This window comes from Pteropus alecto, unplaced genomic scaffold (assembly GCF_000325575.1).
Source record: "Pteropus alecto unplaced genomic scaffold, ASM32557v1 scaffold12, whole genome shotgun sequence".
NCBI lineage: Eukaryota > Metazoa > Chordata > Mammalia > Chiroptera > Pteropodidae > Pteropus > Pteropus alecto.
In genome coordinates, this window is record NW_006432669.1 from 10,211,190 (window position 1) to 10,225,311 (window position 14,122).

The following is a 14,122-nucleotide window of genomic DNA, read 5'->3' on the forward strand; positions in this document are numbered from 1 at the left end:
CCAGGAGGCTGTGTTTATCTTTTCAGATTCCAGGCTGTTTTGCAACAGAGGTTTAAGGGTGGACGGACTAGAGAATCCGAAGGGTCCCTGCCAATCCCGACATCATTTGATCTGTGGAATGATGAAAGTTAACTGGCCAGACCTTGAAGCTCTTTGCTTTCCATGTGTGTTCTCAGTAAAGGGTAAATTAGTAAAAAGCCCTCAAGTGTAAAATGCTACCTAAAGTAAAGAATTACAGCAAGATGATAAAACACTGCATAGAACTTAATTGTGTTCAGTATCGAGGAAGGCAATGGTAATATATTCAAAAAAGAAACAGCTTCTTTTGATGTGAACCTTGAATTCTTTCTTTGCCAAAAGAAAAAACAAAACAAAACCTTATTCTACAAAAATAACTTAATCCACTGTTTAAGAACACAAAAACAAAAACCCTAGTATTATCTACTTAATTTATTAAAGTTTTAAGAACAAACTGTCCAAAGCTGATTGGGGATCAGGAGAAGGAACATGGAATGTAAACCTCACTGGCTTCTCATCTGTTCCATAGCAGAATAATTTATATGTGACATGTCTCACATCATAACTGTTCCCAAACTCAGGAGAAACCATCGTTGATCTCTGATGAACTTACAGGATGTTAAGAAACACAGAAGAAATTTATTAACTTAATATTTTTGGGTCAAAGGGCATTCACCTCTATAGACAGTAAAAATTAACTCTAAATAATTCGTAATTTTCTATTGGAAATTTAAAATGCTAGATTTTTTCCCTCCCTGAATTTCATAAAGTCCTGTACATCATGAAGTGCTGCCTTTTGAGTTAAAGGCTCTAAGTCCAGCCTTCCTCTTCCCAGTGTTTGTTTCTCCATTCTGGCCACCCCGACGTGATGGACTTCTTGTCACCATTCTAAGCCAGACTCTTTCTGGAAGCCTTCCCTGACCGACAATCCCTACCATCTTCTTCGTTTGTTCTCCAGATAGTATTAATTTCTCTCACCCTGTGACAGCTTTCGTGGTATTTTTTTAACCCATCGATTTGAATGTGTGCTTATACATGTGTCTTCTTTTAGACTGTGAACTCTTTTAGGAACACAGCCTAATTTTAACATTACTCATGTGTGTATCCGTAGAACTTAGCACACGCATCACACACCGTGTGTATTTAGTCAACATTTCCAATATAAGTGAATAAGAATATGGAAAGTTTATGATAATTAGGCTCATGAATGAGATACAATCTTCCATCTGAGACAAACACATGAGAAACAGGAGCCAAAAAACCCCAATTCTTTAGGCTGATGTAATATCCTCCTCTAAGTAATCATACAGGTTTTCTGACAAAACTTGAAACAAGAGCGGGGGGCGTGGTATCAGGCACCGGATGCTATCTTTTGGTTCATAATTAGATATACCTGGGAAGATCAAACTAGGGAAGCATGAGCTCTTTACAGTGCAAAATACTTTTTGAAATATAAAGAAAAGGAACTGGCACTCTAAGATTTCTACCCAATTACTATTTGCCCTGAAAGCTCTCTTTACCCTCACTCTGCAAGCCTCCCCCCTGATGTGTGTGGACTTGGACACAGTGCCCTAGGGTCAGGGAGCTAGGCTATCCAGCCTCCAGTGTGGCATCTTGATGCATTTCACACAGAATTGATGTCAAATTGGTCTCCTCAAAGGTTCATCTCACTCATCCATCAAGGGTAATGGCCTATTCCTCTCACCAGCCTCCTATTTTAGAGACTCTTTGTGTTATCCACACACACTCCTTCTTTTACACTCTGCACGTGTTTACACGGGTAAACACGTCCTGTCCATTCTACTCAAGAAACACTTTTACTCTCCAGTGTCAGCTTCAGTCTTCCTTACATTTTCATATTCTAGCAATAGATTTCTCTTTGAGCCACTGAGAAAGCATCTACTTGTCCCTTCTGCCACCATATGTGCTCCATAAGATACAAGAAACTCATCCCTTAAGTCAATTAAATAAGAAAACACACAAATACCTGCTTCAAATCTTTCCCATTTCCTTTCCTTTCTCCTTCTTTTCTTATTCCCTTCTTTTTAACATTTTTTGAGGAGAGAATCTTGCTTACTGATAATATTTAAATTCCTTAGATTCATATATGACTTTGTAAATTAGATCCAATCATTTTTTTTCAGCTTCATATTCCGCCATTCAAATTCATATATAAATTTCTCCTGTTACATTGAATGTTTCACCTTTCACAGGAAATGATAGGCCTTGTCACAAATTCTTACTTTTGTACATGCAATTCTTTTTGTCTGGAGTGACTCTCACCATTTTTCACATGGACAATGCTCATTCTTCAGCATCCTTCAACATCCTTGCCTCCACGACAGCCTCTGTGCTATTGGTTCCCTTAGTATGCTGAACATGTCTCTGCAAAAGCACTTCTCTCCAGCATTATGGTTTACCCATTTACCATCGACTCCTCCCTAGAATGTGAAATCCTCAAGGGTAGGCACCAAGCCTAACCTCTCTCATATAAAGCACATAGCATGACTCTTTCCATGTAGGAAAGAAGCACCCACTGTTTGGGGAATAAGTAAAAGTACAAAGACTACAATTCTCAAATGAACAAAGGGAATGTTTATATGTTGTTTAGGAAGAGTTGAAATCTTTTTCATATTATGGGTTAAATAGGCTTTGGAGGGCTAACCTTGGAACGAACCTAATGGATTGGAGTAATGTTGTTTCTATGGGATTGGCCATTCTAAGTTCCAAACAGCACACATACAAATGGACTTTGGAGCACAACAGGCTGCCTTGAGGTTCCAAGGGGCCAGGCAGCAGGCATTGAGGCTGGCAGGCAGCCCTCACACTGGTGAGCCTCTTTGAGAGGTGAATGAACTTAAACGAAGGTACCCAGTCGTGAGGAGAAGCTGAACCACTAACAGAGACCAGCTCCAAGCACCCAGTGGACGACCAATGCCCTCCGCCCACTTGGCCCTTCTGGGCCCATGCCATGCTTGTCACTGTGTACTGTGTGCGGAGGGACCTCTCCGAGGTGACTTTCTCCCTCCAGGTCAGCCCTGACTTTGAGCTCCACAACTTCCGTGTCCTTTGTGAACTCGAGTCCGGCGTCCCTGTTGAAGAGATCCAGATCATCTACATGGAGCGACTCCTCTCTGACGATCACTGTTCCCTGGGCTCCTATGGCCTCAAAGACGGTGATGTAGTAGTTTTACTTCAGAAGGAGAATGTGGGACCTCGGCCTTCAGCACGAACATCAAGCCTGCCTCAAATAGATTTCAATGGGATAGCCATGCCTGGGACATCCAGCGCACGGCAGCCGCACCACCACCAGCAGCATCAGCGTGCACAATCGGCCCAGCAGTCCCGTGGCTTAGGCTCTGGAGAGAAGATGACATCTGCTGAGGGTCTAGACAGCCCCGCTTTGATTCGAAGCATGCTGCTCTCCAATCCCCACGATCTGTCCCTGCTGAAGGAACGCAACCCCTCCTTGGCAGAAGCCCTGCTCAGTGGAAACCTTGAGACATTTTCTCAGGTCCTGAGGGAGCAGCAAAGGGAAAAGGCCCTGAAAGAGCAAGAGAGGCTTCACCTCTACTCCGCTGACCCATTTGATTTGGAAGCTCAGGCCAAAATAGAAGAAGAAATTCGGCAGCAAAACATTGAGGAAAACATGAACATAGCCATGGAAGAGGCTCCAGAGAGTTTCGGACAAGTGGCCATGCTCTATATCAACTGCAAAGTGAATGGACATCCTTTGAAAGCTTTTGTTGATTCAGGTGCCCAGATGACCATTATGAGCCAAGCTTGTGCTGAGAGATGTAATATAATACGGCTGGTGGACCAAAGATGGGCTGGGATTGCTAAAGGAGTGGGTACACAGAGAATTATTGGCCGAGTTCATCTAGCTCAGATTCAAATCGAAGGCGATTTCTTACAATGCTCTTTCTCTATCCTTGAGGAGCAGCCCATGGACATGCTTCTAGGGCTAGATATACTCCGGAGACATCAGTGTTCCATTGACCTGAAGAAAAATGTGCTGGTGATTGGCACTACGGGCACACAGACTCACTTTCTTCCTGAGGGAGAGTTACCCCCATGTGCTAAGCTGGTAAGTGGTACTGGGCAAGAGTCTTCAGACAAGGAAGTAGCAGATGCTGTTAAATATTCTGTCATGGACTCAGGACGAAAAAAGCGTTGAAACAGGATATAATAAGCCACCAAATTGAAGGAGTCTCAGGTTCCGGGAAATTCTAAGACAGGAGCTCACTGGCAATGTAATCATTAAAAACATCAGTAACAACTAAACCTGGCCTTGGACCAAGTTCTCAGATCTATAGCCATGTAAATTGTGATTGCCTGGTCTTGGCCCCTCTTCCATTTCCCTTACCCATAGATCACTGAACCTCATCCTGGGAAGGCTCTTGAGGCTTCGACTGACTTCCAGATAATCAATAAAAGGAAAAGCAGCCTATTCCTTTAGAGACACTGTCCTATCAGATTACAGGGCAGCTTGTCCAAACCAGTCACTGTTTTGCAGAATTCGCTGAAATAAAGCTTTGCTGCAGACCCCACAAGGCATCTACATAAAACTGTTTCAAATCAGCACTAACAATTATTTGTTTCCGAGAAATATATCTATTTTTACAAGCTTTGTGTTCTTTGGGAAAGTTATTAGAAATGTTGGGTCAATTAGACTCTAATACTTATTAATGTCTGTTTTGGACAGCATAAGGACTGATTTCCTCATATTTTATACCTTCCCTTGGACTTCCTTGGAGTCATGTTCACTGCAATCCACCCCTCAAGGCTATTTTTAGCATATTTGAGAAAGTAGATTTTTCTCCTAGGATAGCTTAAATAATTTACTCTTCCTTTGCATTCAGAGAAACCCTGGTTGTAAAATGAAGCCAATTAAGTAGTTGTTTTTTTGTTTTTTAAATAATGGTGCTTCTTGGGAGCATAGTGGTTTTATTATGGTGGAAGTGGGAGGTAGGGGCAAGCAGTGGTCCAGGTCCCTTAATACTCATTTCAACTAGATTATTTTTAAAAGTCTGCTTTACATATTACACTGCCACACAAATATTGTTTGAAACAAAAAAAAGGTTTCGCTGTTAAAATAACATTTGAAAACTTTTGAATGAGAAGATCTCTAAGGCCTCATCCAGCTCTATCATTCCTCTGACAAAGCTACTCTCCAATGATACTGGGAAACAGAAGACCCCAGACTTAATTACAACCCATGGCTAAGACACATGAGAGAAAAGGTTCAGCTGCCTGAGGCCATCAGGGAAAATAACCATCAAGACTGATATTAGAAAGAGCGATGGATTCAAAGTGAACAAATATATGTTCTGATTCCAGCGCTCTATTAACTTAGGCAAATCAGTTCACATATTATACAGCTCAGATTCCTCATCTATAAATTGTCTCAGGGGAGAGCAATTTTCAAGTACAAAGATTATATTACGATCTACGATATCTTTTAAGTTTTTCTATTTTCCCAAAAAGATCTAAAGCCACTCAAAACATTCTCAAAGGCTAGAGAAAACAAAACAAAACAAACTTTCTCTATAGTCACCATATCCCTTCATATCCCTTTCTTGATCTGCTTATTGGTGAGATTAATCATCTTCTTCCCAAAGAGTCACCTTTTCCCCCGCAGTCATCATCAGCTCACCTCCCAGTTTTCCTTTTTCTTATAGGTTTTCCTATGCTCATATTCTACATTTGCATCAAGGCTTAATGTAGCGGAACTGCTAAAAATGACCAATGGAGACTTCTTTTCTATTTTTGTTTCTAATTAAGTATTCGGGACAAATGTAATTAACAAAATAAATAAGTTTAGAGCCAAGTCAAGAATAAGCAATTAAATGCTTGTGAATTGATGGGAACTGATAAATGCATGGATACCTTCACAGATAAAAATATACGAACTCCTTAAAATCTTCTACTGGACTTGGTATGCTAAAACCAGCCTCACATATATTAGTACCAAAATAGTTATCATTAACCACATTTTACAGATGGGAGATTCAAGGCTCAGAATCAGGAAGCACTGAAATATCCACTAGCTTAATATCTGTTTTAACTTTTTTTTTACATCAATCTATATTTTAGACTGTGACCCAGTTTCACATCACATCGTATCACATCTCTCCCTCTCTCTCCCTCTCTCTCCCTTTCTTTCTCTCTCTCTCTCTCTCTCTCTCTCACACACACACACATAAATGTGCACACATCTCTAATAACAGGAAATGTTTTATCTTTTCCTAGTATATTTCTTTGAAAAATTATGCTTTATTATTTTCAAAATATGTTAGACATGTCCCACTAACTGTATCCCACAAAAGTATCCTGATCTACAATTTGAAAACATGACTCACCTACCAGGTTGCCCAATTCAAGTCTTTGCTTTCGAATGTCAAGTTTTTTTTCACTTTATAACCTTCTTTACCTGACACATTTTAATTCTAGAGACTTGTGGAAAATTTTGTTTTATGGAAACTACCAAGATCCTTTCACTGAAAATGACAACACAGCAGCAGTAATCAGAATACTCTCAACGATTACTTATTGAACACCCCTGTAATGAGCACCGAGCCAGGATTTTATAAACATGGGAATGAATTAAGTTCCAGTTTTAGACCACGAGGTTGATCACAACCCAGTAGGGGTAAGAGACAATCTTGCCATCGACTAAGAACAAAAAGAGTAGACATGAAATTAGTAATATGTACAAATAAAGGAATAAATTTTAATTTAGGAGTTATTTTTAAAATAAGAAAAAAGCCAGTAAAATGCACTTTCAATGTGTCTAAAATGACTACCACTGATGCTGGAAAAAAACACTCTCCTCTGAAAGTTCAGGTTGCTAATATACAATTTATAAGTATCCACTATTGAAAATTCACTACCTGGAAAATGATGAACATAACTTCATTTTCTTTCTTCTCATTAGAAATCACGATGAAATAGACTGCATAATGAAAATAACAAGCCATTTAAAAAAACAAAACAAAACATTAAATCCTTGGTTTCACTTAAAGCCTATTTAAATACCCATCTTACTCAAAAGAAAGTTATTATTACTGATTAGCATGTATTTCTAAACTACAGTAATGCATTCTGCTGCAGTTAAACAAGAAGACTGATGTTTGAGATTTAGTAGAGCATATAATTTTAACTTCTTAAAATACTGGGTCACAAAATTTATCTTGTTTCTAGGGGATAATCCACTCTGCTAAAGAGAAAAAGACAAATGGATGTCTGCATATATGAATTTATCTTCACTGCAGGTACTAAATGTTGCCTTTTTGAGAGAACACTGCTCTTCTCTAAGAGGGCCATTTGCTGACTTCCAACATTCCATAGAGAAACACTTGAGTAAATAATGGGAGAGTGATCTGGGATTCACACAGGAAACTGTTGGTGAAGATGTTAATAATCAATGGGAACATTCTTTGAGGTTAACAGTGGCCTGGAAAACCAAAGAAGAGGAACAATGGTAAAGAGAAGTAGAGGAGAAAGGGATACAAAGTAAAAGAAACCTCAAAGCCTGGGTTACTTTAATCAATTCTCTCTGGGTTTAAAGCTGTTTTATAAAATGCGTAGGGAGTGAGATGAAGGATTAGCTACCATCCCACAACACTTTATTCATCATTGTCAAGTTACCTAAAAACAAAATTATTTTCACTTGAGCGCCTAAGTCGAGCTTGCTTTTGCATGTCTGGGTCTGTCTGTTACATCTCAGAATTTCTAAGGGTCTGTTATCAGAAAATTGGGGTTTGCAGTCCTGCTGTGCCTTCTGTGATTTCCTCACAGGTTCCATTTAACAGGCTGTTGAGATGGGCACACCTGGGAGTAGCTTTGTTTCTTGTCACTGCACTGTTTGTGTTCTGATGATTGCTTTCTCTCTCTCTCTCTTTTTTTTTTTTGAGAAAGACTTTAATGAATCCAGGTTTTCTATACTTTTAATCAGTAAGGCTTATTTTAAGAACATCGTCAGAAAGATCACATAATAATTTCTCCCTTGTTAAAGTTCACAGGAGACGACATGGGCCTGCTCCAGATGAGGGTGAAGTGTATCTTTTCCTTCTGTTAACTGATATATTTATTGATGCTGTTTCCACATAAAATAGATGATTACCAACATAAGCATATTCCAGGTAATCACTTAAATCTATCAAATTCTTACCCTATAACAGCAATCACCATTCTAAAATCTCTACCAGCACTTCACGACAAGGACTCCTTGAGATAAAGAGGGAAATTAATTTAAAATTACATTAATTCATATGTTCTCCTTCTAAACTCATGTCATATCTAGGGATTCGGTTAGTTTATCAGTCAAAAAGTATCAGTGGTTTGCATTCAATACACTTTTTCAAGAGTCTTGTCACTGTCCTATGTCATGCAGAGAGACAAGAAAATGTAAGTTATAGTCTTTTCTTTTAAAAAACTTAAAGGTCCAGTTAGAAAAACTAGAAAAAATACAATGTAAACAGTTCAGAAATAATATTTAATTCCGTGTTATATCAGGAAATGCTATAGAATATAAGTTCAGGGGAATTAACTCATGCTTCCCATTTGAGATGCTAGCTTCAACACTGCACGATATATTGGACAAAATTTTATTGAGCATCTATAATATGTCAGGCATTGTTTTAGGTGCTGAATTTTCTTAATGCAGCAACAATTTTCTAGTGCTCGACTGGTACTATGAGCTGCAGCCAGGCATATAGGAGAATCTGTCACTTTCTCAAAGATGAGTCATTCAAGATCTCTTTGAAACTAACCAAACTAGAGTTAGCATATCCCATATTCTCAGGCTAAACTTAAAGGTGAAGTTTGTGGTCTGTTTCTGCCTTGACCTACAGTGGCACCATGCTTAAGCTGTTTCCTCTTTTGGGCTTAAATTGGGAGCATAGTTCAGCAATTGTAAACAAATACTTCCCTCACAAAATAAATGGAAAGGGTTTGAGACCTGCACTATGGCTGGACAACCAGTAATACTGGTATAAGAAATAACTACTAGAGACGAATCAATTTGATAGGACATTTGTCACATACTTAAACTCTAGGGGATTAAAAAAAAAAGGGTTCTCATGGACAACAAAATACCAACCAGATGGCAATTATATAAACGTTTGGGCATCTGGAAAACCTGGAATGGGGCCCAAAATTACTAATAAAAATCTAATAAGTGTTGGGCCTTTCTGGAGTGGTCATACTCTTGTTCAGAGTTATATTTTTAGTCCTTACTATTTATGTCAGGCCAGCAGTATCTACTTAATAAATAAAATTAATGAGAAAATGAGAAATAATAAATAATATATAAGATAAATATCTTATTTATCTTAATAAATAAGATAAATGAGAAAATGGACAAAGTTCCATGTTATTAATAAGCTGACATAGAGAAAGTGTGGAGTTTTGTTTAACTTAGTTTTCATATAAAATACATAAGAAAACGAAATATCTACATAGTAAGATTATCTTTGTATAATTAGAATAAATATGTTCTTGGTTAACAACATGACTGATAATTACTTGTACAGATTTAAATGTAAGTGACCTAAGAAATAAACCCTTAAGGTGTTTTTAATCTGATACAGTTGTCAATTTTCAGGGTAATTTAACTAGTATTTGCAGTGCCAAGTCATCCCAGTTTTTCTGAGATTGTTCTGGTTTTAAAACTGATAGCCCAGTGTCCTGGCAACTCCATCAGTCCTAGGCAAACTGGAACAGTTGGTCACCCTAAAATGTTAGAAGTAGATTTTTAATTTAAAGCACATAGACATGCTGTGGGTACCTTTAAACAAGCTGCAAATGTAATAGGCCTGAATGATCAATGATGCAAGTTTCAGTATATGACCAAATATTGAAAGTAGAATGTCCTAATCTATTTCACATAGGAGAAATAACCCCATTTAAACTTATTCATCACATATTTCTAGGCTGAAGTTAACCATCTAAAAAATTATAAGAAAACCACATTTAAAAAGAAATGCTAAAATAATTTAATGAATGAACCCTATAGTTTTTTTTTCAAGATAATCTACAGTATAACTAAAGTTGATAAAACTGCTTTAATTTTCAATACTCCTTGGAAGTGGTATATATTTATGCAATTAAAAAAATAAAATAGAAATTTACCTTAGAAAATGGGGTTGTGGGGTACTAAAAATAAATATTTCAATTATCTATAAACTTGGATTAGCCCGAAAAAGCACTGATAGATTGAGTTTAAGTCTTTAAGTAAATCCTAGGTTTTGACTTTTTAGGAAAATACTTGAACAAAGGAGCAGAAACGTCAGAAAGCAGCACAAATAAGTAATTACATTACCTTCACTTTTATTTTATGTTGTCATGGAGCTGTTGGAAGGTCAAGATGCAATGAAGAGGATGGAAGGTAGGATTACACGATGGGAAGCAGTAAAAGACAAGCAGGTTTTTGATAAAGAGTTGCGCTTATAGACTGCAGATGATACCCAGAAGCAACAGCTTTGCTGAGCATATGATTGAGGAATGAAGGAAACATGGAGGGCCCCTGATTCTTCAGTGCAAAGCTGTGCAGAGTCAGGCTGCTGGGAGGTAAGAAGAGGGAGATATAACCGGATTATGATGTTGCCATGGGAGCAGAGATCTGAGAAGGTTCTAAGGAAAAACAGGCCAGCCCCTAACGTCCAGTGTGTCAAATATTTTGAAGTAAAACAAAATGGCAAAGTGAAGGACTGTAAAACCTGTGACAACATAACTAAGTGAAATGCTCCTCTCCCAGACTCTATTCTAATCCCAGCCTGCCTTTCACCTTTGGCCTTCAGGCTAATAGCTAGTGCTATTGATATGCTAATTAAGTAGAAACATTTTGCTTGAGACTTGAGTGTTTTGCAAAAACAGCCCCTTCTCAGAAGGTGTCTCTCTTAACGAGGTGGGGAAATAAATACAAAATATTGACTGTTTAGCATAGATTTACAGGAGCCTCAAGATCAGACTCAGATCAGTGGAGGTCAACAGACTGACCAAGGGGAACAATGAGATTTAAAGATTTTGCACTCTTTCTTGGATCCTAGTCTGCACCTAGCTGTCCAGTGGTCCTCACCCATCTCTTGCCCCACCCTTCCTCTCTTCCCCTGACATAAAAGATGCCCGAATTGGGGGCACTCATAAGATGAATCTGTGGAAGCATTAAATCTCCTTATCTTCTAGAGCTAGGGCCTTCTCGATCAATAAACCTTTCCTTATTCCGTACTCTGACATTTTGAATATTGGACTTTGAAGCGTCGGGCTCACGACCTTTGAACTGGTAACAACAATAGTAGCTTCCATAGAATTGAGGGAGGGTAGCATGAAGAAACTAATGACATCAATGGAACATCAGAAACATATGAAAGACTACTTTTCTTATCAGTTCACTGCTTAATAACTTCACTTTTAGCCCATCTCATCAAGAATTTAGAATTAAATGAGATTAAGAAAACTTTTAGATAAACATACGGGAGCTGGTGCTATAAGCTTCATTCAATCAGAAATAATTGCATAAAGTTAAAGCAACAGATGGGCAGTTAGAGTAAAACGAAGATATTCGCTGTTCAAACACTGCCAACTGCCATCGCTTGTTCTCCAAAGAAGGAATTGACAGAAAACTATCTCATTGATCTGCCATAAGCTATAGCAGTTTATGTCCCCATATGGCAAGGTCTCTAATGTCAAAGCCTCATTGTATAATGAATGGCTCAAGTCTGGGCTGGAAGTGTCTTTGTGAATCCAAAAAACTAAAATTGTGCTTGCTCTTTTTCTCTAAGTGGTCGATAAGTAAGAAATCGGTTTAAGTTTTGTGAAAAACGCAAAAACCTTTCCATGCTCTCCAACTGCTTTCAGTGATTCAGGTTAAATCATTTTTTACTTTAAGTGTCTTAGCCAAAATCCCAAGAACAGTAAGAATATACTTTTAAATTCTTTCTGCTTTTGAAAAATATCCCAAACATATTTCAGGTTGTAGCTAAGTGCTATAACAGCACAAGTTTCAAATTTCCATTTGCGCTATAACTTTCCATAGTTTTGTGAAGGTCTAAAAATTTGGCAGCCAATTAACTTTGTGAGTTTTAAGTCCTACAGGAAGTTCAGAGAATGGGTTAGTGATTCATAATTCTTTAGTTGAGATGCTATAAGGAACTGGGGAAGGTGATTGGTCAGATTAAAGGCATTATGTCAAAAGTAAATTTGACAGTGACTAAGAAGCTGACTTATTTTAGACTACCAAGATACAAATAAATAATCTAAACATTTTTTAGAAGACTATAGAGATTCCAGGACTCCATATGTAATATCGCATCAGTAAAAACCTGTATTTCTTTTATAGGAATATTTTCCATATCTTATTTGGCTATATTTTAATAACTTGATACTTTTAAAAACAGAGGCATTCGAAAGCTCTATTCCTAGGAGAACCTGTCTTCATTTTGAGGGTGGCATAACTGACCCAGAGGAATCTGACCAACTCGGTAGAAAATACAACTCTAAATAGAAAATATTAAGGGACAAATTTCTTAAGAACATTTAAAAATTGATAGGAGCAAACAGGTAAAAGCTAAATGTTAGAACACCAATTCTGTTACTCATTTATTTTTCTATCTTTTTCCTTGAATGAATAGAGCTAGTTGTTTTTTTTTTTAACTTATCATTAGTTCATCCTTGTTCCCTCTATGGCATCTGTGTAACCAGAAAGGTCTTAACACAAACCAACCTAATTGGAAAGCTGCCGAAACCCTAATGATAAGTAGGCAGATGTGAGTCATATTTTACAAGCATTCTAAGTCACTTTTAGCTCCTGAAAAACTAACCTTTGTATTGATACAGGCATTCTCAAAGCTACTTTGTTTTCAGGCAACATAAAAAATAAATTGAGACTATGCTGAGATATCAGTCCAATTAGTGGCAAATTAATCATTTGTTTATTCGATAACTATATATTGAGAGCCAACAATGCACTAGGCACTCCTACTGCTTTAGGAGTTATAAAAATAGCGGTACACAAGAATGACAAAGTAATTTTCCTCTTGAGGTTTATTTTCTAATGGAAGTTTCAAACAATGATAAAAAAATAATACTATCTATCATTTACATAGCACTTACTAGGCGAGTCATTTATTCTAAGCATGTTATACATTTTAAATCATTTTATCTTTATAACAACCTATCAGAATTAAACAATATCCCCATTTTAAAGGTTGGAACACAGGAACAAAGAGGCTAAGTAGTAAAGGTCACAGAACTATTAAGTGGCTGCATCCAGCAATTCGGGATCTAGAGTTTATGCGTAATTATGTTGCCCTTCAATAATAGCAAATAAATACCTACATATCAAATAGAGATACACACGAATAAAGCCCTGTAAGGAGAATAGAAAGTGATGGAGGAGCAGAGGATACTACTTCAAAAAATCAGGGAAGGTCTCTCTGAACAGATGATTTTTGAGGAGAAACCTGGATGGTGAGAGAGAGGAATGCTTGAGGAAATCCAGGCAGAGGGCATTTCAGAAGGAACAGCCAATGTAACGACCCTGAGGCAGAAACAAACTAGGAGTGTCAAGGAAGAGTAGGAAGGCCAGTGGTTAGGGCAGAGCGAGGGAGTAATCTAGAAGGGGTTAGATTAGGCAAGGCCTTGTGGTTCTAAATAAAAGGTTTGGATTTCATTCTAAGTGTCATGGAAAGCCATTTAAGGGGTTTCAAGGAAGGGAGAGATTTATTTTTATTCGATTTATTTTTTAAAGCTTTCTCTGGGCCCTTAAGAAGTGCAGTATCTTCAGGCTGAGCAGAGGAGGAGGAGCCAGCAAAGGAGCCTCAGAAAGAGAAACCAATGGATAGGAGGAAAATATAAACAAAAACATGTCTAAGAAACCAAATGAAGAAAACATTTCTTGAAGAACGGTGTGGTCAATACCACCAGCAGGTTAGGAAGAGCGCTGAGAAGTTGCGGCTGGATTTGCAAGATGGGGGTTTTTGGTAATTTTGACCAGCGTGGCTTTGTGGGTGTGATGGAAAACAAGAGCTTAGTGTGAGAGGCTGAGAATTGGAGTGAAGAAGGTGGAGGGAGCAAGTATGAACACCTCTCTCAGGAAAGAATT

At 37.9% G+C, this 14,122-nt stretch overlaps 2 protein-coding genes across 3 annotated transcripts in view; one reads left to right on the forward strand and one right to left on the reverse strand.

The window, feature by feature from the left end:
* PDGFD (platelet derived growth factor D) overlaps positions 1 to 14,122 on the reverse strand; it is a 219,245-nt gene that overhangs the window by 103,127 nt on the left and 101,996 nt on the right. The window lies entirely within an intron of this gene.
* DDI1 (DNA damage inducible 1 homolog 1) lies at positions 2,990 to 4,195 on the forward strand. Its single transcript, XM_006907543.1, has one exon. The coding sequence runs from the start codon at positions 2,990 to 2,992 to the stop codon at positions 4,193 to 4,195; it is 1,206 nt and encodes a 401-aa protein (XP_006907605.1).